The sequence below is a fragment of the Heptranchias perlo genome, chromosome 34 (assembly GCF_035084215.1).
Source record: "Heptranchias perlo isolate sHepPer1 chromosome 34, sHepPer1.hap1, whole genome shotgun sequence".
NCBI classification, from domain to species: Eukaryota; Metazoa; Chordata; class Chondrichthyes; order Hexanchiformes; family Hexanchidae; genus Heptranchias; species Heptranchias perlo.
Genome location: NC_090358.1, coordinates 16,177,377 through 16,202,077, shown reverse-complemented (window position 1 = coordinate 16,202,077; position 24,701 = coordinate 16,177,377). Strand labels below are relative to the sequence as shown.

The following is a 24,701-nucleotide window of genomic DNA, read 5'->3' as shown; positions in this document are numbered from 1 at the left end:
CTCGTCAGTGGCTTGTTAATGAGGTCCAGCCCCTGAAATGGACCTGGCCTCTCATCGGAGGGATTGGGCCCGCCAGCTCCACTGGCCGATTGTCCGATAGTTTAAACCTACTCTACAGTTTGTGGAAGATAGAGAACAAGGTTCACTTACAAGAAATGGTTGAGAGAGAAACTATTCAATAAAATGCCTCAAATTGGAACGACCTTCATGTACTACTGTTGGTACATCTTCCATATGGGCACATGCAACTCGGCTAGTTTAGGAAGGCTTCACTCAGTAAACTGTTTTTTAGGTACTAAATAAGAATGTAATGCAATAGCTTTTCCCTAAACAAAATGAATTAGTTAAGAAGATAACATTTGGCATTATCTTCTAGAATGGATAACAGATGTCAGAAATGACAGACCAATGCAGTTCTGTTCATGCTTAGAATAGGATTATATGAAATTCACAAAAGGCTTTATTTGCTTCTGTTGTATTCAGTTGCTGTCAGTGTTCCTGTGTCACCTCCCCTCCTTCTATTAGGTTAATGGTTAATAACAAGTATTATAGTAGTGGACGTAAATAAATCAAACAAAAGAAGCAGGTTTTAAAAAATGGTAAAGAGAAAGCTCAGAATTTACAATGCCATTATCAGATGCTTCTTTGCAAACTGAGAAAAATCTGAGATGGATAACACGGTACAGGTGATCATACCAGTGATATCAGAATAGTTTAGTATGAATTTATTATTTTAATGTTGTATTTACATCCACACTTGTGCCTTTTTCATGGTAGATATTTTCCCGCTGAATTTATGTCCGTAATTGTAAATTTTAACACAAAAATATATTGCTATTTAATCATATGCTACTTTAACTACACTTCATTTTCTGAGACGCCCACAAGGAGGAGGTTGGCACTGTAGGCCCTTTTATATTAGACTGCAGCTGAGTGCTAGTGTGTTTGTCCTACTGTTGGTTGCATTTGTAAATATAAGCAGCCTTAACAACAACAAGAACAACTTACATTTATGTAGCACTTTTAACTTAGTAAAATATCCCAAGGCGCTTCACAGGAGCGTCATCAAACAAAATTTGACACCGTGCTACATAAGGAGACATTAGGACAGGTGACCTAGGTTTTAAGGAGCATCTTAAAGGAGGAGAGAGAGGTAAAGAGATGGAGAGTTTTAGGGAGGGATTTCCAGAGCTTAGGATCTAGGCAGCTTAAGGCCACGGCTGCCAATGGTGGAGCGATGAAAATCGGAGATGCGCAAGAGGCTACAACTGGAGGAGCGCAGTGATCTCGGAGGGTTGAAGGGCTGGAGGAGGTTACACAGATAGGGAAGGCGAGGACATGGAGGGATTTGGAAACAAGTATGAAAATTTTAAAATTGAGGTGTTGCTGGACCGGGATCCAGTGTAGATCAGCGAGCACAGGGGTGATGGGTGAACGGGACTTGGTGTGAGTTAGGATATGGGCAGTAGAGTTTTGGATGAGCTCAAGTTTACGGAGGGTGCAAGGTGGGAGGCCGGCCAGGAGAGCATTGGAATAGTCGAGTCTTGAGGTAACAAACGCGTGGATGAGGGTTTCAGCAGCAGATGAGCTGAGGCAGAGGTGGAAATAGGCGATGCTACGGAAGTGGAAGTAGGCGGTCTTGGTATTCGAGAGGCTATGGGGTTGGAAGCTCAGCTCATTGTTGAATGAAGCTCACTTCACTGTTCTGACAGCAGCGGAGACAAACTCTATTTTCTAGGTCTTGCAAACTGCTGCCACATTTGCTGATTCCACTTCTGGTCACTATCTGCGTGGAGCCTGTTTAATGTGTTAGACTTTTATTCCCCAGTCTGCTTATTTGTACTTAGACACAGTGGTCGATATAGCGTTGCCTTTGAAAAATCAGGTAAAAGCTCAGCAGTCAGATAAAAACGCCTTGCCTTAGTTCTGCTCTAACAGCCAGGGGCAATACAGTGCACAAGAATCCAACATGCAACATACTATCATGACACACATTGAAAGTACTGTGTATTTATCTGCTAACATGGGTGTGACTTGCAGCAGTAAGTACATATAATGTATACATAGGCAGGTTATATGGGCCATTATATAGGCACCTTTATATTGGCGCTCATTCAATTTGAATTATGGGAGACCGATGACATTTAGCCAGCTCCCTTCATTTACACCACTAAGTCCACCCACATACAGCAGAATTGTCTTCATTTCTGTCACTGGTATAAAGTAGTTGGATTCACCATTATAAACACAACGTACAACTCACAGGCACTGGTCTCCTAGAATTCAAATTAAATGAGCACCAATATAAAGGGGCTTTAGGTTCATAATGGGTGCTGGACAGCTAGAAAGTAGCAAAACTAACATGAAGAGAAGGGATGATTTTTCAGTGGCATCAAGTTATCAAGCTACAGGCGTTGTTTGTTGTCTGGAGAAACAGTGGGAGATCAGGTTTTATCCAAAAGGTCAATGTTTGTTTGTACTGCTGAGCTCTTCCCTATTATCAATATGTGGCAGTCTGTAAACACCATGTATTATTGTTCAATATGTATAAATGCGTAGGCTTCAAGGAGATCTTGAAACATTTGCCTGAGGAAGGAGAAAATCTCCGAAAGCTTGTGAATTTAAAATAAAATTGCTGGACTATAACTTGGTGTTGTAAAATTGTTTACTATTATCAATAGATATTGATAATAGGGAAGAGGAGAGAGGGCGGCAGCAGCAGAAATGTTAAGATGCCACTATGAAGCCAGTGTGCACTAACAGGCAATTAAAACGAGCTATATTGTTAAAAACCTAAAGACAATGCAAGTATCTGGTGGCCGTGATGACTTTCAGGTGCCTCTGATGGTTTCGCAATTTTCATTGTTCTCTCGCGATTCCTTTTGCATGAGAACCGACAGCTTTCAAGTGGGTTACACCCACAAGCTTGAGCATGTTTTAGTGAATGCATAATGCCTGGATGGGTACCAATGATCCCTATGGAATTTCTGCAACGCAGAAGGGGAAAGAACCTGTAAAACAGGCTGTTCAGACAAAGATTGCTTTTGTTAATGATTTACTCGGTGGCTGTTAATGATAAATAGAAGTAATGACCTTGACTGGACAGAAAAACAAGTTTTTATAATTAAGCATTCTCGACCTGAATTTACAGTTAAGGTGACAATTTAGGAAATTTTACTTTGAGCATGTAATTTACTGGAACTCTCAGTTCGTGTTAGATTCACTACTTATGTAGTAAGCCTCAGTGTTCCATGAAGCCACTTCTTATAACAATATGGAGCACTTAGTATTTCTTTATTTATAAATGTGCTTATAAACATGAAAAAATACTGCCTTACATTTTCTCCACCAAATTTCGTAAATTATGTTTGCTGTTAACCTGTTGGGACATCCTCGAGAATGGTAGAGGTCATTTGGCTTTCCTCGCATTTAGTTTGAAGGCTGAAATAATTTGTACACATTTTTTTTCTTATTATTTAATTAAATTCTCAACAAAAGTACATTCACGTCTATATTTTATGAAGCCATTGTACGTTTAGATGTACATATGAATCTATATTTCATGAAGCCATTGTACATTTTGATTGCACAGTGCTTGCAGGGAGGGGGCATTAATGATCCAAGTTTCTTGGCATGACTGCTTCTGATGGAAGCAGTATGGATGAAGGGTTTGAAGCAGCTTGTTTAGTCTTGGTCTTTTAATAGCTTCTCTTTCACCCCCATGCAAAATAAATGCAAAAAGTCTGAGAAATTTATGTTATATTCATTCTGTCCAAATGCTAAATTTTCATCTCAATAAGTTAAATTCCTTAAAATAAATTTAATAAATTACTTTTCTCTCATCAGATACAGGGTTGCTTTGAAATGAGCACTGTGCAAAAACGTACTGTTTCAGTCCCTCTAAATACTGGTATTACTTTACTGCAATCTGTCATCAATCTCAGAATCCTTCTTTTAAAAAAAAATAGATGTGCTGGGAATCATTCATTAAGTTTTTATCAGCGCCTTTAAAATGTAATCAATTTTCACCAAAGTGGAAAAATTATGACTCATCAATCCTTTCAAAACTGAGGAAACTTCAAAACAGAAATTAAAATCTGATTTTTTTTTTCCATGGCCCATGGCCAGTGGTTAGTTTGCTTGGAAACAAAACTGCCAATGATCATATCTGCCTCCCTTTAGGCCTCCATTCAGCATCCCCACCTCCACAGGACAATTCAGTTTTGAATGGGAATTTGCCAGTGTGGGTTAGGGTTTGAACTTGTGTCCCATTACTGCTGTGTTGCAACTGTGCCATTTAGTATTGAGTATGGAATTATAAACATAAACATTGAATTGTTTTAATAACTTGGTATTGTACTAGATTTCACTGTTTTCTGAGTGCCTTCATTGTTTTTGACAAGACTTCGGTTGGTAAACGTGAAAGGCAGAAACTGCTTTTGATCACTGGTTAGTAATCACTTGTTTCAAAGTACAGCTGACTCTAATTAGTCCAGATCGCAATACCTTACTCCATAGCCTCTCACCCTCTTTCACTGATTTCCTGTTAAATAATAATAGCAATAGAATCTCACATTGCTATAAACTGTGCAAAGTTGAGCTGTTTTCATGTTGCTCTTCAACCATTGGCACTATAGCATGGGTCTTGTATAGCCAGCAGCAACATCAAAATAAAGCTACTGGATTCTTTTAAGACTGGGTGCCAGGAATACCTGGGTCTTCCTGACTGTTGTAAGTTTTCCTGCGGCTCCTCTTTTGACAGCAACGTACTTTGACGGTGAGGTCATGGCGCAACATCATGACATAATCATGCGCACCACTTGATTCTGTAGTGACGTTGTGACACAGTGTGATGCCGTTACTACGTCATGTGTGCACACTCGCCAGAATATCATGGCCAATCAGTGTAGATGTGGAATACCCCCACCGCCAACAGTGCACCCTGTTTATAGGAACACCAACTGCACGTTACATAGGTAAATGCAGGAGAGCAGTGCGATTACCCTGTGCTGCCAAGACCCAGGCTGCAAAATAAAAGCAGCTTTGGGTAGGACATAAGCTATTTTACACACCAGTTTATTCATATCTTTATTTTCTCCCTTTAATACTTCAAATCTTGCTGCAAGTTGAGTGGTTAATTTTTTAATTCAAGTTTTCCTTCCCTTTGGCCCATTCCACCAAAAAAGCACTGATGCCTGTTTGAGCCTAGACCGTGGTTGTTAGCAGGCTGTTCAACCATTAATGACACATGACCAAATCAGTAAAAGTCTTTATAGCCTGGAATAGTTCCAAACCCAATTTTTTTTTTGCCCTTTGGTAATCAGCAAACGCTCCGGCATTATTCAAGACTTTATTGGTTTCCTTCTTTTTTCTGCTTTGCGACCTCCCCCTTCCCTTCCCTGACAGTATGGTCCCGATATTACCAGGGAGGTGGGTTGGCAGTGGGGGGTCGACTGGGCGCGTGGGTAACCCGCCCAGTAAAATCGGTGGGTTCCCCACGCGATCATGAGTAAATTGAAGCCACTTACCTTGGCTTCCGGGTTTCCCGTTGGAAACCTGCGCAGTGGGCGGACTGTGCACCGGCATCATAGGCTGTCAGCTGGAGGAGCCCTATTTAAAGGGGCAGTCCTCCAATGCTGCTCCTGCAGCAAACAGCCAAAATTACAGCATTGAGCAGTCCAGGTGAAAGGCTGCGCCCAGGTTTAATGATGCCTCACTCCAGGTGTTACTGGATGGGGTGAGGAGGAGGAGGGAGATCTTCTACCCAGCGGACGGGAGGAAGCGGCCTACCTCTGCCAAGAAGATGGCCTGGCTCAAGATGGCCATGGAGGTCAGCAGCACCAGCAACATATCCCGCACCTGGATACAGTGCAGAAAGCGCTTCAATGACCTAACTAGGTCAACCAAAGTGAGCACACTTACTCATTCTCCCACACTGCATCTTCCACATCACTGCCCCTACCCCACAACTCCTTCTGTACTGCCAACGCTACTCTATCACATCACTCCTCAAACCCACTCAAACCTCACCCTCAACTTACCTGCACTTACTCACCTCCCCAGTACTCATCCCACCACTACCACTCAACCCAATCCTCATACAATCTCATGGCTCTGTCTCATACTCACCCTCTGATGCATCTCTTTCATGGTCACCCTCACCCAACCTGCCACTACCTCTGCTGCAGCCTCTGGGGTTGCATCACGTATGAGTAGTAGGAAGCGTAAGGCAAAGGTTTTGTGAGCACAAAGGGGATGCACAAGGGTGTTTGACGGTTTGTTATGTTTTTTATTTATATTTGATTTTGGTTAAACTCACATTAAATATTATATTGTCACCACTACTGCCACTGTGTTGTGGAGCTCCACGTGGCGGAGGTGGACAGTGTGCCTGGCGAGGCTGGTGATGTTGTTCGTCCTCGGATGAAGTGATGAATGCAGCCGTGGTGCCCCCCCCATCCTGATGGAGTGAGTTTGAGAGGGTCCACAAAGTAGGTAAATGTGTTTGCACAGCAGAGTTTAGGGTATAAATTAATAATTTTGAGTGGAAAGACAAAGTTGTTGCAGCCAAAGTTTTGTCTGAAGTGACAGAGTGCCCTGCTGCAATAAATGAGGTATTCCCCTCCAACTGTCAAAAAATCCTTTGCATCTCCCGCTGGCTGCTGACTGAAACACGTCTGCTCCAACAGGGAGTGTTTCCCACAGCACGGGAAAGACGCTGAGGATCCATGAAAATTGCACCCCTGCCAAAATCTCCAGTGAATGAGGTCTGTCAAGTACCTCAACTAGGTAAGTAAGTATTTAATTGCCGGTGGGAGTCCTGCATGTGGGAGCTGTGCACACACCCGAACGCGTAACTGGGGAACCCGGAAGTGGGCAGGTTGGAGCCGGGCTCCGGACCCGCTCTGGGATTCCCCGATTTTACGAGCCCCCCTGCCCCCAACGCACCCGCTCTGCCATCCTAAAATCGACCCCTATATCGCCACAGGTTATTTAACTGGAGAGCCTCACAGTTATGCCTTCTCCTGATGCCCAACCACGCACACTTCCATCAGGGATCGCTGGATATTGATGAGTAGTGAAAAACCTGGCTTGTTTTGCTCTTCCCAACCTAGAGACGATGAGGTCAATTGTAGGATTCAGACTGCTAAATCGGCTAACCAAGCGCATATTGGGATCAAATTTGATTCTACAGGTCTTTACTGTAAAGCAGCATTTCTTAAACTGTGGGCCGCGCCCATTGAGGTGCCTCCCACACACAGCCCATTGGTCATTTGCTGGAGCGACGTCATTACCATTTCGTGGGACTTCCCCAGTCATGTGAGTGGATTGTCGCAATCTAAGGCAGTGTCCCAAACTGCTACATGTGTAGGGTGTAGGTGCACAGCAAAAGTGTTCACTTTGGGACACACCACAATATCGTTTTTTCTGAAAATATTTTATTTTTCCGACCTCTTCGCGCCCCCCCTTTGGAAACTTTTTTGGTGTTGGGGGGGTGGCGGCGTGGGCCCACAGTTTGGGAAATGCTGCAATAAGAATCGCTAAATTGTGACCAGGAATAGGAAAAGATCAATTGTGATTTTTTTTCACACTCTTTAGTCTGAGGGTTTTGCAGCCACTTGTAGTACCTCACTGCTAACTTAGTATAGACCAAGGAAGATTGAAAGTCGTTAACTTTTTACCGTTGACTACAGATTGAAACAGAGCATTCACTGCAGAACTATTAGAAGCAAACAGCCATTGAAGGATAATAAGTAATCCTGCACTTTGCAATTATACAAAAATAATAGGGTTACGTTGCTCATAGGGGAACTATGGTTGACCTCAATATCAGAATGTTTGGAAAGTTCACTATTTAGTTGGCAAGGCAAAAATTCCTGTCACAATCTGTTGTAAATACCTGAAGTCATTTTGGAGATGTTTTGGGCTAGTAGTTATGCATTGCTTATAACAGGCCAAGTAGTTTTTTTTACAGTAGTAAATGTATCTTACATTTCAGAACTGCTTCAGTTAGAAGTGGTTCTGAATTAGCCTGATGCACATGAACTCCACCACATTAATGATGTGGCATGGATCCCTAAACACAGAAGAAAAAGACCGATAATTATACCGATACAAGTTTGCATATGTGGAGTTTTTAAAAGTTGCAATTTATTTCCTGCTCGTTGGACCCACTCCATCCAACAGAGAAGGTCCATACAGGCAACTGATCAGGAAACTGCATCACTGGCCTATGCAGTAAAACTGAGTCTTCTGCTCAGCCATGACAATAAAAAAAAGCAGTGGGTGGTGCCTCTGGAGGCAGTATTTATATTTATTTGCCACGATACTTCTGCAACTGTTGATTTGCTCAACCATTCCCTCACCTCCACCTTTGCCCTCCATCCACAGACGTGGAGTTAGCTTCTACAGCTCTACCTCTGCACCTCCTCTCGATTCCTCCACTGCCTCGTTGCTGTTAAACTGTCTGTTCAATATCAAGTCTTGGATGAGCTGCAATTTCCTCCAGTTAAACACTGGGAAGGCTGAAGTCATTGTCTACAGCCCCCGCCACAACTCCATACCCTTGCTAGTAATTCCACCCCAACTCCAGCCACTGCCTCGGGCTGAATCAGACTGTTTGCAACCCTGTCATCTTATTTGACCCAATAGAGCTTCCAGCTGCATATCCTCTCCATCACAAAGTCCACCTACTTCCGCCTATGTAACATTGCCCCACTTCCGCCCCAACCTCAACCCATCAGCTGCAGAAATCCTCATCCATGCCTCTGTCACCTCTAGACGTGACTATTCCAATGCTCCCCTGGCTGGCCTTCCATCATCCATCCTCCACCCTCCATAAACCTCAGTTCACCTGAAACTCTGCTGCCCGTATACTAACCTACATCATTTGCCCATTATCTCTGTCCTTCCTGACCTACGTTAGCTCCTGGTCCCCCAACACCTCATTTAAAATACTCACCCTCATGTTTAAACCTCTTTATGGCCTTACCCTATCTCTGTAACCTCCTCCAGCCCAACAAATCCCCCCCCCCCGCCAAACCCCCTCCACCCCGAACTCTCCATTCCTCCGACACTGACCTCTTGTGCATCTCTCTTTCCTTCACAAAACTATTGGCAGCCATGCTTTAAGCCACCTAGGCCCTCTGCTCTGGGATTCCCTCCGTAAATCCCTCCATCTCTCCACTTCCCTTTCATCTTTTAAGACCCTGCTTAAAACCGACCTCTTCACCTCTAATATCTCCTTCCTCAGCTTAATGTCCATTTTTTTGATTATGTCTCTGTGAAGCACCTTGTGTTTTTCTACATTAAAGGCACTATAAATGTAGGTTGTTGTCACTGCTGCTCCGGTGTGCTGCTGCTTCTGAATGCACTGAGAAGGGATATACCCTTTATATAGGTGTCAGAGGCAAGTAGCGCTACCTCATTTATCTTACAGCATTGTTGTCAAAATCTCAGCTGGTAGTCCTGTGAAGCAAGTGCATCATAGATTACATGGCATCTACCACCCAGAGTGCACTGAAATCAATTTGTGGAGGACATTGACACGGTCAGCAATTACCCTATTGAAGATTATTCACTGTTTTCATTGCTTTAAAGTATTAGATCCCTCACTTGTATGAATTGTACAAAATTTGAATAGCCAAAAGGGTAAGTTAACTTTGTATTATATACTTAATTTACAAATTTTACTGGAGAAGCTGAGACACCACCAGAATTGCACACTTGTAAGGTGCAGCATTTTCTTAAGAGGAACTGCTCTTTGTAAAGCCTGCTTAACCAGTCTCTCATGCATTCCTAGAATGCCAGTTTGGTGCCATTCTAGTAAGTCATCACTGTGTACTTGTTTTTCAAAACTGGAATTACTACTATTAATGTCTGTGAGATAAAGATACAGGGGTGGAATTTTGCTTATAGGAGATTAGTAAACACAGGCATAGCCACCTTGCATTAATTACAGTACCTGCTGAAGCAGAGATCCTTTTAGAAAGAAAATAAAGAACTTGCATTTATAAAGCAGCTTTCACATCCGCCAGATATACCAAAGCACTTTATAGCTAATGAAATACTTTTGAAGTGTATACACTGTTGTAATGTGGCAGGCAATTTGTGCACAGCAAGATCCTAAAAACAACAATGAGCTAAATGATAGATAAACTGTTTTAATGATATCGTTTGAGGGATAAATGTTAGCCAGGACACCACGAGAACTCCCTAGCTCTTCTTCAAATAGTACTGTGGGATCATTTATGTCCACCTTGGAAGGCATTCGAGGCCTCGATTTAATGTCTCAACAGAGGCCAGAGGCATGGGTTGGTGATCGTGCATCATTCCACATTCTTTTTTGTTACTAATTCGTAGCCTGGGTTTGCAACATTAATAAATATATCAAACGTAATAATGGCCTATGCTGCCTTGTAAGAATATAGCATCAAATATATTAAACTAACACTGGGAAACTGCATGAAAGAAATTTGGTGCCTTGCCCAGAGTCTGACAAGGAAGTTGAGGGAACAAAACTGTGCTTTCTCCTCTTTTCTAAAGCTGCTTGAACTTGTCAAACCATTGTGACATCAATTTAGTTTGGTTTCTCAAGAGGTGATTCAGTACTCTAGAACTCAGTGAACATTTTAAAGTAGTTACATTTCAATCCTGTTGGTTTATTTTCTGTGTTTTTTTAAATAAGTGATTTATATATTTATTACATGTGGTTTGCTGGTACTATATTTTCCTGACCTTTGCATTGTGATCAACTTGCAGAATTGGCCTGTTGACAATCTTTGGGATATCTAGTGTAGTATTCCACAACTGGCCTCATCTCTGACATTGGTGGATTGGCTCCCAGCTCTAAAATAGAGGTTGCCTGCAGGGAGCAGAAAGTCAAATTAAAATGCAATGGCCTAGACATTTGATGACATTGCACCCGTTTTACAGGCGCAAAATGGGCGCCTAAGCATCCAATATGGCGGGTGGCATTCGTGCACACGTTCCATGTTGGAAGTGCGTTGTCCACCGTATTGGCTGAGGTATAGGTATCCAGGGCCCACGCCTGAAACAGGCATTAGGCCCACTATTTGCCTAACGCGTGTTTCAGGACCTCTTACCAAAATTGGGCTGTCCTACCCGCAGCCGACGCATGGCCAGCTGCGTTCGCTGGATGCCGCCACCAAAAGGGTAAGTTTTTAAAAAAAATAGTACTTACCTAAATGTGGAGTTGAGAGGAGCAGGAGTGCTCCTCCTGGCTTCACAGCAGTCCTGAAGATCATTGGCGACCCCCTGCTTTGCCCAATCACCCCCCCCTCCCTCCCGATCGCCTCCGCCGCCCCATTCCCCCCCAGGAGAAATTGTAAAGTGTCATCCTACCGGCGCCAACTGGGCTTCAGGGAAAGATTCCTGCGCCGGAATGGGTAGGTCTGAGACCTGATTGAAATCGTGTCATGGGTCTCATTTAAATTAGACTGGCGAGCTGCATCCTCATGCAATTCATCTTCGAAACGGAGATTTCTTTACACTTTTTTATATTGCCTGGCTTATGTTGGAAATTTCCCATACACTTATCCTTTAAATCTTCAAACTTATTTATTTTGTACATATTATAATTCAGGTCTAATAGCTGATGTTTTTTAACTATTTCAGACACCCAATTTGTTAATCGCATAAATAATATTCTCTTCTTAAGAACGTTCACTTGATTTGCATTGAAATGTTAGCATGAGGGTTACCTAATTATCTTTGGAACTTTAAAGAACAAAACACTGCAAATGTTGGAAATCTGAAGCATAAAAATGAAAAGCTAGCAGGTTAATCAGCATCTGAAAGAACAACCAGTCAACATTTCGGGTTTGTCCCTTTCTTCAGAGCTGATAATCTTCAGCTAAAGGCATTAGTAACAGACCAATATATCATCACCTTGATAATTCAAAATGATTAACGTGTGAAATGACAGTTGATTGTGAGCCTCAGAATCAGTTTTAAAGACACACTTGAGATTCGGTTACCAACTCTTTTGTTTAATAAACAGAATGTTTTGCTGGTGAATGGGAGTTCCAGGCATTCTTTCACCAGTACTGAAGACCATTATAACTTGGATAGATCCTGCATTCTCTTCAGAGGCCTGACATAGCTCACTGTCACTGGTGAAATATTCTCTTGAGGATTTTGCTGGAATATCAAAACATTACTTTTGGCAACAGCTTTGGGTGGAGACTGTACATGTTGTAGAAGAGGTAGATAGCTAACTATGTGTGTGTGTGAAAGTGATAAAATATGGAATCTTGGAAGGACTATTCACTGAAGAGGTCACTTCTGTAAAATCCTGCTTATACTGGTCTCCAATCTTCCCAATAATATGCTGTTTTGAACTCAAAAGGCTGCAATAAATAGCGGCTGATACTATAAAGAAGTAAAAATGGCGTATGGAGTAAAAATCTTCAATCCTCCAGATACTGGTTTTAAACAGAACCCCTCCCTCCAGGAAAGGAACATGAGTTCATCTATTGTAACTTGCTTATGCAGTTTCCAGCCACTTTTTTAACCATTTGGTATACCAGTGCCCATGCATCATTCGTTTTGATATCTGCTGACAAATTAACTGATTTGAGAATGAAGTATGTTGCAATGGGAATAAACCAAATTCCCTTTGAGTTAGTAACCCCTGAACTTAATTTGACCCCTGTGTAAGGGAGGTCCAAATCTTTAATTCTGAATTTTCCTCTATCAAACTAAAACATTTTTAAAAAACAAATTTTACCGCAAAGTGATTGTAGAGACAGGATTTCTTAGTTTTCACTGCTGCATTTATCTTATTCCAGCAGTTACCAAACTGCCTTGTTCTCCTGTCATGTGGCCTCCTTCACCTTTCGTGCTCATGTGGGGTAACTTTTGCCAATCACATTTCACGAACTGCCCAAAACCCCCAATGACGCACCACCCTGCAGAATGGCTGCATTCCTATGAACAAGACCCTCCTCCCAGTAAAACCCCACCCTCTCCAAACCTCTCTGTTTTTCCCGTAACTCCCTCTTAAGCCTTCATCAAACTTATGTCCCTGAAACCCACTAATTGCTTCCTTGAACCTGTCCCGATCTAGGCCCTAACCATCCACTACCCTTCCTCAGCTTCTTGCTGGTTGATCTCATCAACCTGTTCCTATTTCTTGGTACTGTCCCTCCCTTCTTCAAAACTACCATTATCATCCCACTCCTTAAAACCCTCCCAACCCTTCCATTATTTTCAAGTAATCTCCCTTTTCTCTCCACATTGTATTCTTGTTACAAAACTCACATCTCTCCTATAACTCTCTTTTCACAATCCTCCAATCTGGCTTCCGCCCACCCACAACACCAAGATTGCCCTGGTCAAAGCCACGGATGTCATCCTGTGAGATTTTGACCATGTCTCTGTATCTCCTTATCCTCTTCTTTGACCATCCATCATCCTTCAGTGTCTCTCCTCCACAGTCCACCTCCCTTCTGACTTTTCTCTTGACTCCAGTCCTAGCCATCACAATGAAGCCACTACATCTCCTCCGGTATTTTCTCCTCCTGTGCTCATCTGGTGTAGCCCAGAACTTCTTCTTTGTTTACATGCTGCCACTCAGCAAGCTTGGCATCAACTTCCATAAGTATTCTGGAGTTCTCTGTTTTACCTCTCTATCTCTGCCTTTGATTCTTTGGCTGTTGCCATCCTTTCTCACTGACTGAATGACATTAAGTTCTGGAATGACTCATAATTTCCTCCAGCTTAATGTTGGTAAAGCCAAAGCCTTCCTCTTTGATTCTTGGTAATATCTCAGCGCCAGTGCCATACTGGACTCCCAACCTTCCCGGCTGCCACCTCAAAACTAGTCTGGTGGTGTGAAGGCTCAGCATCCTGTTCACCGTGAGCTGAGCTTCTTCTGCATATCCAATCTATCACCAAGACCATATTCTTCCACCTCTGAAACATTGCTTGTCTCTGCTTCTATCTCCTTCTCATCACTGCTGAGCCATAGTCCATGCCTTCAATATTTTAAAGCCTGAATTCTGAAATGCTCTTGTTGCTGGCTCCATGTATTTGTTAGGCATATAGAGGATTTGTGTCCTCTCTTGTACAAAGCATGCACCCCCATTACACCCCACCCATTGTCGACAAGGTCCGCAGATTTCCTATATACCAACAGATCTATTGGAAGATTCTCATCTTCTTGTTCAAATCCCTCCATGGCCTTGCTATACCCTTTTTCTGCAATCTCCTCCAACCATATGTCCTTGCATGGTCACTCTGCTCTTCAGACACGGATTTACTTTTTCTTTCCCATGCCTTCCAATCTGGCCATTCCTTCAGGCACTATGATCCAATCCCTGGAACTCCCCAAATTTCCTCCACCTCACCACTTCCCTCACTGTTTTCAAGAACTTCCTTAAAATCCTTCTCTTTATCTGTGCCTTCACATCCCCTCCTCTACCCATGTTATTTCCTCTGTTATTTTTCTCTCCTGCTTTGCAGCCACTTTTAAGACCATAAGAGCATAAGAGATAGGAGCAGGAGTAGGCCATTCGGCCCCTCGAGCCTGCTCCGCCATTCAATGTAGTCATGGCTGATCTGATTTTTACCTCAATTCCACTTTCCCGCCTTTTCCCCATATCCTTTGACTCCCTTGCTGATCAGAAATTTGTCTAATGCAGCCTTGAATGTATTCAATGACTCAGCCTCCACAGCTTTTTGGGGTAAAGAATTCCAAAGATGCATGACCCTCTGGGAGAAGAAATTCCTCCTCGTTTCCGTCTTAAACGGGCGACCCCTTATTCTGAGAGTATGCCCCCTAGTTTTAGATTCCCCCATGAGGGGTAACATCCTCTCAGCATCTACCCTATTGAGTCCCCTCAGAATCTTGTATGTTTTAATAAGATCTCCTCTCATTCTTCTAAACTCCAATGAGTATAGACCCAACCTGTTCAATCTTTCCTCATAAGACAACCCTTCCATACCCGGAATCAACCTAGTGAACCTTCTCTGAACTGCCTCCAATGCAAGTATGTCTTTCCTTAAATAAGGGCACCAGAACTGTACGCAGTACTCCAGGTGTGGTCTCAACAGCACCCTGTACAGTTGTAGCATGACTTCCCTGTTTTTATACTCCATCCCCCTAGAAATAAAGGCTAATATTCCGTTGGCCTCCAGATTACCTGCTGCACCTGTACGTTGACTTTTTGTGTTTCATGTACGAGGACACCCAGATCCCTCTGTACCGCAGCATTTTGTAGTATTTCTCCATTCAAATAATATTTTGCTTTTTTATTTTTCCTTCCAAAGTGGATGACTTCACATTTTCCCACATTATATTCCATCTGCCAAATTTTTGCCCATTCGCTTAACCTGTCAGTATCCCTTTGCAGACACTTTGTGTCCTCATCGCAACTTGCTTTTCCACCTCTCTTTGTATCATCAGCAAATTTGGCCACAAGACACACTGTTCCTTCATCCAAGTCACTGATATATATTGTAAATAGTTGAGGCCCCAGCACTGAGTCCTGTGGCACCCCACTAGTTACAGATTGCCATTTTGAAAATGACCCTTTTATCCCGACTCTTTGTTTTCTGTTAGTTAGCCAATCCTCTATCCATGCCAGTATATTACCCCCAAAACCATGAGCTCTTATCTTGTGCAGTAATCTTTTATGTGGCACCTTATCGAATGCCTTTTGGAAATCCAAATATACTGCATCCATTGGTTCCCCTTTATCCACCCTGCCTGTTACTTCCTCAAAGAACTCTAATAAATTTGGCAGACATGATTTCCCCTTCATAAAACCATGTTGACTCTCCTTGATTGTATTATGAGTCTCCAAATGTCCTGCTACTACTTCCTTAATAATGGATTCTAGCATTTTCCCAATGACAGATGTTAGGCTAACTGGTCGATAGTTACCTACTTTCTGTCTCACTCCCTTCTTGAATAGGGGTGTTACGTTTGCGGTTTTCCAATCTGCTGGGACCTTTCCAGATTCTAGTGAATTCTGGAAAATTACAACCAATGCTTCCACTATCTCTGTAGCCACTTCCTTTAAGACCCTCAGATGCAAGCCATCAGGTCCAGGGGACTTGTCAGCCTTTAGACCCATTTGTTTACCTAGTACTTTTTCTCTAGTGATAGTGATTATTTTTAGTTCCTCCCTCCCCTTTGCCCCTTGATTTTCTACTGTTATTGGTATAATATTAGTGTCTTCTACTGTGAAGACAGAAACAAAATATCTGTTCAATTCCTCTGCCATTTCCTTGTTTTCCATTATTATTTCCCCAGTCTCATCCTTTAAGAGACCAATGTTTTCTTTAGCTACCCTCTTCCTTTTTATATACTTGTAGAAGCTTTTACTGTCAGTTTTTATATTTCTTGCTAGTTTACTCTCATTATTTATTTTCTCCCTCTTTATTATTCTTTTAGTCATCCTTAGCTGGTTTTTAAAGTTTTCCCAATCTTCGGGCTTACTAGTAATCTTTGCCATGTTGTATGCTTTTTCTTTTAACCTGATACCATCCTTTACTTCCTTAGTTTAGCCATGGTTGGTTCACCCTTTTTGTGGAGTCTTTTCTCCTAACAGGGATCTATTTTTGTTGCGAGTCATAAAATATCTTTTTAAATTTTTGCCACTGCTTATCCATCATCATACCATCTAATCTGTTTACCCAGTCCACTTTAGCCAATTCCGCCCTCATTCCTTTATAATTGCCCTTATTTAAATTTAATACAGTAGTTTCAGACCCAAGATCCTCACTCTCAAACTGGATGTGAAATTCTATCATGTTATGATCACTGCTTCCCAAGGGATCCTTTACTTTGAGATCATTAATTAATCCTGTTTCGTTACCCATTACCAGATCCAAAATGGCCTGTTCCCTGGTTGGTTCCCCAACCTATTGGACTAAGAAACAGTCCCTAATACACTCCATGGACTCCTCCTCAGGGCTATTTTTGCCAATTTGATTTGTCCAATCTATGTGAAAGTTAAAATCGCCCATGATTATTGCATTACCTTTTTTACAAGCCCCCCTTATTTCCTGATTAATATTTTGCTCGACAGTGTAGCTACTGTTAGGGGGCCTATATATTACTCCCACCAGTGATTTCTTTCCCTTGCTATTTCTTACCTCCACCCAAATTGATTTGACATCTTGGTCTTCTGAGCCAAGATCATTTCTCACTATTATACTAATTTCATCCTTTATTAACAGAGCTACCCCACCACCTTTACCTTTTTTCCTATCCTTCCGAAATGTTAAATAACCCTGAATATTTAGCTCCCAACCTTGGTCACCTTGCAACCACGTCTCTGTAATGGCCACGAGATCATACCCATTTGTTTCTTTTTGTGCCGTCAATTCATCTATCTTATTACGAATGCTGCGCTCATTCAGATAAAGAATCTTTAATTTTGTTCTTTTACCATTCTTTCCTACTTTTCTGTAAAGTGCTCTGAGACATTCTCCACTGAGGAAAACTATAGGAACATAAGTTATTAAATGTTATGGGAAAAGATTCCCTGTGAAAGCAGAATTGTGGGCTCAAGGGTTCTGTGTACTTTTCATTTCAAAATCTCTATAGGCACTTTTAGGAACATAGGAACAGGAGTAGACCATTCAACCCCTCGAGCCTGTTCCGCCATTCAATTAGATCATGGCTGATCTGCATACTAACTCCATTTACCCACCTTGGTTCCATAACCCTTAATACCCTTCTCTAACAAAACCTACAATCTCAGTTTTTGATTGACCCCCAGCCTCAACAACTTTTTGGGGGAGAGAGTTCCGGATTTACACTACCCTTTGTGCGAAGAAGTGCTTCCTGACAACACCCCTGAACGGCCTAGCTCTAATTTTAAGTTTATGCTCCGTTGTTCTGGACTCCCCCACCATTGAGAGTGTCCTGTCAATAGCAGGCATGGTACTCCCATTGTTGCTGGCACAGTTCCATTTGCAACCCCTCAAATAATGAAGCAGTCGGAACCCGCATGCAGCAAGACCTGGACAACATTCAGGCTTGGGCTTATAAGTGGCAAGTAACATTCGCGCCAGACAAGTGCCAGGCAATGACCATCTCCAACAAGAGAGAGTCTAACCACCTCCCCTTGACATTCAATGGCATTACAATCGCTGAATCCCCCACCATCAACATCCTGGGGGTCACCATTGACCAGAAACTTAACTGGACCAGCCATACAAATACTGTGGCTACAAGAGCAGGTCAGAGGCTGTGTATTCTGTGGCGAATGACGCACCTCCTGACTCCCCAAAGCCTTTCCATCATCTACTAGGCACAAGTCAGGAGTGTGATGGAATACTCTCCACTTGCTTGGATGAGTGCAGCTTCAACAACACTCAAGAAGCTCGACACCATCCAGGACAAAGCAGCCCGCTTGATTGGTACCCCATCCACCACCCTAAACATTCACTCCCTTCACCACCGGCGCACAGTGGCTGCAGTGTGTACCATCCACAGGATGCACTGCAGCAACTCGCCAAGGCTTCCTCGACAGCACCTCCCAAACCCACGACCTCTACCACCTAGAAGGACAAGAGCAGCAGGTACATGGGAACAACATCACCTGCACGTTCTCCTCCAAGTCACACACCATCCCGACTTGGAAATATATCGCCGTTCCTTCATCGTCGCTGGGTTAAGATCCTGGAACTCCCTTCCTAACAGCACTGTGGGAGAACCTTCACCACACGGACTGCAGCAGTTCAAGAAGGCGGCTCACCATCACCTTCTCAAGGGCAATTAGGGATGGGCAATAAATGCTGGCCTCGCCAGCGACGCCCACATCCCATGAACGAATAAAAAGAAAACACCTTTAATATGAAAAACTTGACCCCCTGATCCTCAATGATGGAGATTTTCGTGGGTGCAATGAGCTTCCATCAAATTCAGTACCTTTTGTACCTACCTGCTAAACATGACTCTGTTCATCCCTTAAATTACACAGCACAGTTGTGAAAATACACATTACGCGAGTTTCTGTTTCGAAATCTGTCTGCAACAACAACAACAGCAGCAGAATGAAAGGTAAATCGAGGAGAGCATCGCACGGCCATAGCGGTGCTTCATGTGAGCACTGCTTTCATAGAACTCGGAACAGCAACATTAAAGGAATTCCTGTTCTTCCAAATGAGATTGTTGTTGTAAACTGTGCTATTGGCCAGGCCAAAAAGCCCGAGTGTACACATGATATCTTGATCTTACAAGTAAACAGATGACAATACACTATCACTTGTTACTGATACTGCTTGCAGATAATCCTTAGTTTCTTTGAAAAGTAGGAACCATGGCGGCAGTCTTACAGCACAAGTACCCCCATGGCTACCTTCTCATTTATTGTTCTGAATGGCAGCATTTACTATAGACAATCATGTTCCTATTGTATGCCTGTCTGCATTGTGTTTGGAGCTATGGGTCCCATTTGTTCTGGTGGTAAGTGGTTTCATTTTGATCTTAAATGGACTTCAAACATGTAGGCATTCAAAGACCTGAGGCATTTCTTCTGTGGAGGAATGTATTTGTGTCAACTCCTAATTTTTAATGTTGTTAAAACTCCCTTATCCCAATGAGCAGAATCATAGATCTGCACTTTCATGTGTGCTGACAACATTCTCCCACAATAAAGCTAAATGTGAAAGTGCCTTTGGTCTTTCTTGAACTACACCTGTTGTAACTGAATCAAGATGTAAGCCCTATACCATTGACCTATATGTTCAGATAATGCTGCATTTGTACTGAAGAATAGTAGCAGGTGGCGGCTCTTCAGTGAGGCAGTGCTCGTGCCTTTGGAAGGTAAATGCACCTGTAAGCTTGTGCTGCCAATGACGCTGGATGCCACTGACATCCGTTTTATTTTTGCTGAGGCGGTGTTGAATTCTTATTCTTCCCAATGTGTTTTTGCATTGCTGGCCTGAAAGGACCTTCTGTGACATCTGGGGAAGGTCTGCAGCAAGTCACAAACTCAACTCGTAACCAATTATATATAAATAGTGTGAGTTGAGAGCACTTGGTGGAAATTGATTCATCAGTATAAACACATCACTAGTTTCTATGTAGATATTGTCATGTAATTACAGGTGAACTGTGTGAAGATGCACAGTCCCTTTTTGTTACTTTTTTTCAACATTACTTATATTTTCTGTGCTCCCTTCCTCTTCACGTAATCACAGAATCCCACTTCCAAGCTGCACAAAAAAGAGAGGGAGGTAAACTTTTGAAATGGGAGGTGAGAAGGACTTTTTAAATTTGCATTTTGGGTGGGGGGTGGGTGAATTGATTTTTGGTACTCAAGGTAAGGAATGGCAGTGAGGAACTGAATGCATTTTTAGGACTAAGCCTTCCCAGATCAGGCATAGCCTGGCCAGTGGCAGAGTGAAGCTTTCTGTATTCTGCCCCTTTAATGTATTAAAAAAAAATTCTCCCCTCCTCTCCTGAAGATGCTGACTCATGCTGTGGTATGGTTTGCAGGCACATGCTACTCTTTCAGTACTTCCTTCATGCCCAATCCGTGAGTACAGCCAGGGTATTTGGTCATGTAGGCTAATCATGGCATCAGCACTGAAGCAATTCCTGTTGACCCAATGTCCTCACAAGCAAGCTTACCACCAGTAACTATCAGGAGCAGGAAATCTGGCCGATTTCTTTTTTGACCCCCCACTACCCACCACCCCTTTTCTAGCTCAGTGACACGAGGCCAATTGTAAATGTCCTTCCTAACATCCTGGCTGAGATCAGCTAATTCAGCCCAGACTGGGATCAAACCCATGATCTTCCTCGTCAGGACGGCCCAATTCTTCATAGTTTCAATCTTTGCACATGAACCTGTTACAGTTAACATGCTATTTGACGGTGGGGACCACCACAGCTGAGCTAATCCTGTTGTCACCCAACATACATATATATGTCTGTTACTCACTACACTGACCACTATGGCATTTATAAACCTTACTAGTAGTGTCTCCTGTGATCTCTAGTTGCAGCTAAATGGCAAAAGTAGAAGCTTATCTTTGAGAGACAATAAACTAGTGTTGCAGGTGATCCTCTTAAATCAGATTTTAGCTTTTTTGGCAGTGAAATTGATTAAGTGCTTTTTTGTACATTTGTTAGTGGCTTTGGTATGCACAAAATACAAATGTAATGGAGAGATGAGGCTTTGAAGTAACTTAAAGGGGGGGGGTGCTCCTTGCTTAGGAACAATTGTAACCATTTAATCTGACAGTGAAGCAGCTGCCATTTTAAATCGCTAAATAACTGGTTTTTGGTTCCACCTGATCATGTAAATCAAACCTAATCAGTTGTCCAGAGTTTCCCATCCTATTTAATTTGTTACAGGTAAAATGAAACAATAGTCATATTGGCATAGATTGATAACACTTTCCTCAAAACAGCGCAGGAATAGCTTCTGGCTGTCATGAAAGTGATCAACTTTTTTTGGCTTATCAGTAGTCAGTGATATATAATGTATCATGAAGAAGCATTTCTTCCCTAGGAAAATCTGCATGCAGGAGTTTAACTTTCCTTTTAGAAACTTACCAATTTAAAGAGATGGTGAGTGTTAATTATAGATTCAAAAGGCAGATTGGAGTATAACATTGGTGAACTACTTTGATCTGAGACCTTTTAGTATATATTCTTACAATTGACATTTTGACCAGATAGGACCATCCTTTACCAACTGTATCTGTTGCAAGTCCTCCTATCTAGCTACAATGAGCAGTGAAAGTTTACTCATGGTGAAGGCATGCAATGTGGAACCCTGGTGGTTTATGTCATGTTTATGGTACAGAAATGTAAGGAAAGATTAGGAGTGAACAATTATGTAATGAACTGTCAGCCTGCACAACCTCAATGAGAAAGTGGCTATTGCTGACAAAAAACTACAATAACAAACGGAGATAACTCAGATCTTATCTAAGGAACATAGACCCAGAAATTTCCAGGCCCCTTCTCCACCACCGGAAGTGCATAGGAGCAGGACTCTGGGCTGCCTATAGCAAGGGGCGGTGGCCTCATCCCAGACGCTGGGGACGGGATCATTTAAACAGTTGGGGCAGGTGGCCCATGCTTGCCGTGGTACTACTGAAGTGCCTGTCCTGAAGAAGTGCTGGGAAATCGGCATGGTACCGTGCAACTGTGATTGGGGGAACCAGAGGTCCTTAACGGGCTGAAGAGGAGATTTCAAAGAAAATGCCTTAATGTTCAGAGTTTATAAGTTGTGGCCATATTAAGTAATCAGTCCCCTCTGGGATCGATTATCATTCCTTCCTCAGCTGTTCAGGACCTTTACAAGGCCCACAGTGGAACCCACATCTATTCTCAGCAGATATGGCTTCCATTGGGTCTGTCAGGTGGTGTACAGGCTGGAAATGATCCCAGTGCTTTCAGCAGACTTGGGGAGACTCACCCACCCCCTCTTCCGATTGGAAATTGGGTGGCAGCATCTAGGGAGAGGAAATCCAGTGGATCAGGGTTCTGTCACAAATTCTGGCCTCTTGCGGTTGAATCACTTCTGCCCTTCCATCCCAGTTACACCCTACACCCCACTGGAATTTCAGGGTCATGGTTTCGATGGTAAAGCTCAAAGACACCAGTGTATTCCTTTACTAATGTATTCCTTTAAAAACTCAACACCTTGCTTTTTCCTCCTCCTTAGCTCAGGATTACTGAGACCAAATGAGACTATCTTGGTCAATATGGTTCATTGGTGCATTCATTCACGAATCAGTTGGAGGAGCCATTTTATGTTGTTTTAATGCACTTAGTGGGAGTGATTGTGTGTGTCTTATGTTTTGAATAAGATGCCTCTTATATATATATATAACTGTAAAAAAAATCTTACTGGAATATTAAAATCTCACAGCTTTTATTACTAAATTATTCTAACAGAGCAAAAGTGCATTGGAGCAAGACAAAATTGTCGCCAAACAAGCAAGGAACACTGCGGAGGATCATGTGAAGCATCTCACGGATGAAAATGAGAGCCTGAAGCGAAAAATTGTAGAACTACAGGCTGAAATTGGTGAACTTAATCAGTTAATATGTAACATGAAGATAGAAGAGAACAGGTTGAAGGATAAACTTGCACGCCTGGAGGTAATGCTGTTTATATCTACACCCTGTCCTCTGTTTGCTCTGCCCCCTTATCTGAAGATTGAGCATATTAGGTTTATTCAGTGTAGCGTTTCAGTCACTTTGATGTGGCAGTAGTCATGAAGTCTGCATCTTGCAGAAGACAGCTAAGAACTGCCCTCTTGATGAAGAAGGTAAACAACCAGTAGTTGTTTGCCAATGCTGTCAAACGATGCAGTAGGAAAGCAAAAGATGTGCCAAATTATGCACAACTATATTGCCAAATGAAGCCCCACCGATGCCACATAATTGGTGGTCCTCAGAAACAGAGAGCTTCGCTGCTGGAGGAATTTGAAGCTCCAGGCCTGATCCATTCGATTTGCCCATATGGAGTAGTGATCTGTCAGGAAACTACTAAGTTAGGCCATTCAGAGACGTACCCACCGTCTTGAGGGCATCCCTGTGATTATCACCAAATAGCTTCTGAGGAGCTTAAATTATATATACATATGGTCTGGATGAGAAATTATATAATGCAATCATTTCAGTATTATAATTTCTATTCTCACGATTTAATAGTTCAATTGATTTATAATCACCTACTCAGCCCCCCCCCCCCCCACAAAAAAAACTCCATCAGACACCAGCTCTACCCAATTCTCCACACACAAAAGCAGATTATGGTTGGCTTCCCAAGCTGCTTTTATACTGCTGCTCATTTAGTTACGATTTCGGAAGACTGGTGTCTGTGAGCTGGCGCCCCACATTTACAATACTAAATCCAGTTCTTATCTTGGCTGCAGAATTTCAGACCCAGTTTCTTGTAGGTTTGCAATTCTGCCACTGGATAAGGCAGTATATACACACATATATAGTCCAGTAGTAGGTTTTATCAGGCATTTTTATTAATATACTTTCTTGCATAACATTGTGTGTTTACTTCTAATCTCTTCTCACTGTTTTTAATACCAATAAATGAAAATGAGGAAAAAAACTAGCCCAAACAAGTTACATGAAGTAATGTTTAATTTGTTTTCTATCCTTTTAACATTTAAGCAAAAACAAAATGCCCAACATATTCTAATCAAGGTATTAGAAGTCTGAATTAAAAACAGAAAATATTGTAGCTGTCCAACAAAGATGTCATGTAATATACGATTCTTCATATAATGTAAAACAGTTTGCACCACCTTCCAGCACCACGTGTCCTTGCCCTGTGGGAGGCGTATGGAATGGCCAATGACCATCTAAGGTTTTTAAGTAGTTGAAAGAGGAGGCTGTACAGATGGGATGGCCTTCGCCTACAGCAGAGCGGCACCCGTGTTCTTGGGGAATAGGTAAATAGAGCAGTGGAGAAAGATCTAAACTAGTTGGGGGATGGGAGGGAAAAATCCACACTGTAAGTCAAAAAGTGTGAGAAAAAGACAAGCAGGGCGTATGGACAGGGTAAGAGTTCTGTGCACAAATGCACATAGCATAAGAAATAAAACAAGTGCGTTAGAAGCACAAATTCAGTTTAAAGGGTGTAATGTACTAGCCATTACAGAGCCTTGACTACAAGCTGGGCATGATTGGAAGCTAAGTAATTCAGGCTATAGGAATTAAAAAAGACCGGGAG

The 24,701-nt window shown here is 42.4% G+C and overlaps 1 protein-coding gene across 3 annotated transcripts in view; it reads left to right on the top strand.

Annotated features, from left to right (window-relative positions):
• The window catches only part of cgnl1 (cingulin-like 1), a 138,671-nt gene that overhangs the window by 66,386 nt on the left and 47,584 nt on the right, over nt 1–24,701 (top strand). For all 3 annotated transcript variants that reach the window (XM_067971511.1, XM_067971509.1, XM_067971510.1), the window contains one exon: nt 22,901–23,107. In XM_067971511.1, the coding sequence (XP_067827612.1) occupies nt 22,901–23,107 (207 nt within the window). The remainder of the gene's footprint in view (nt 1–22,900; nt 23,108–24,701) is intronic.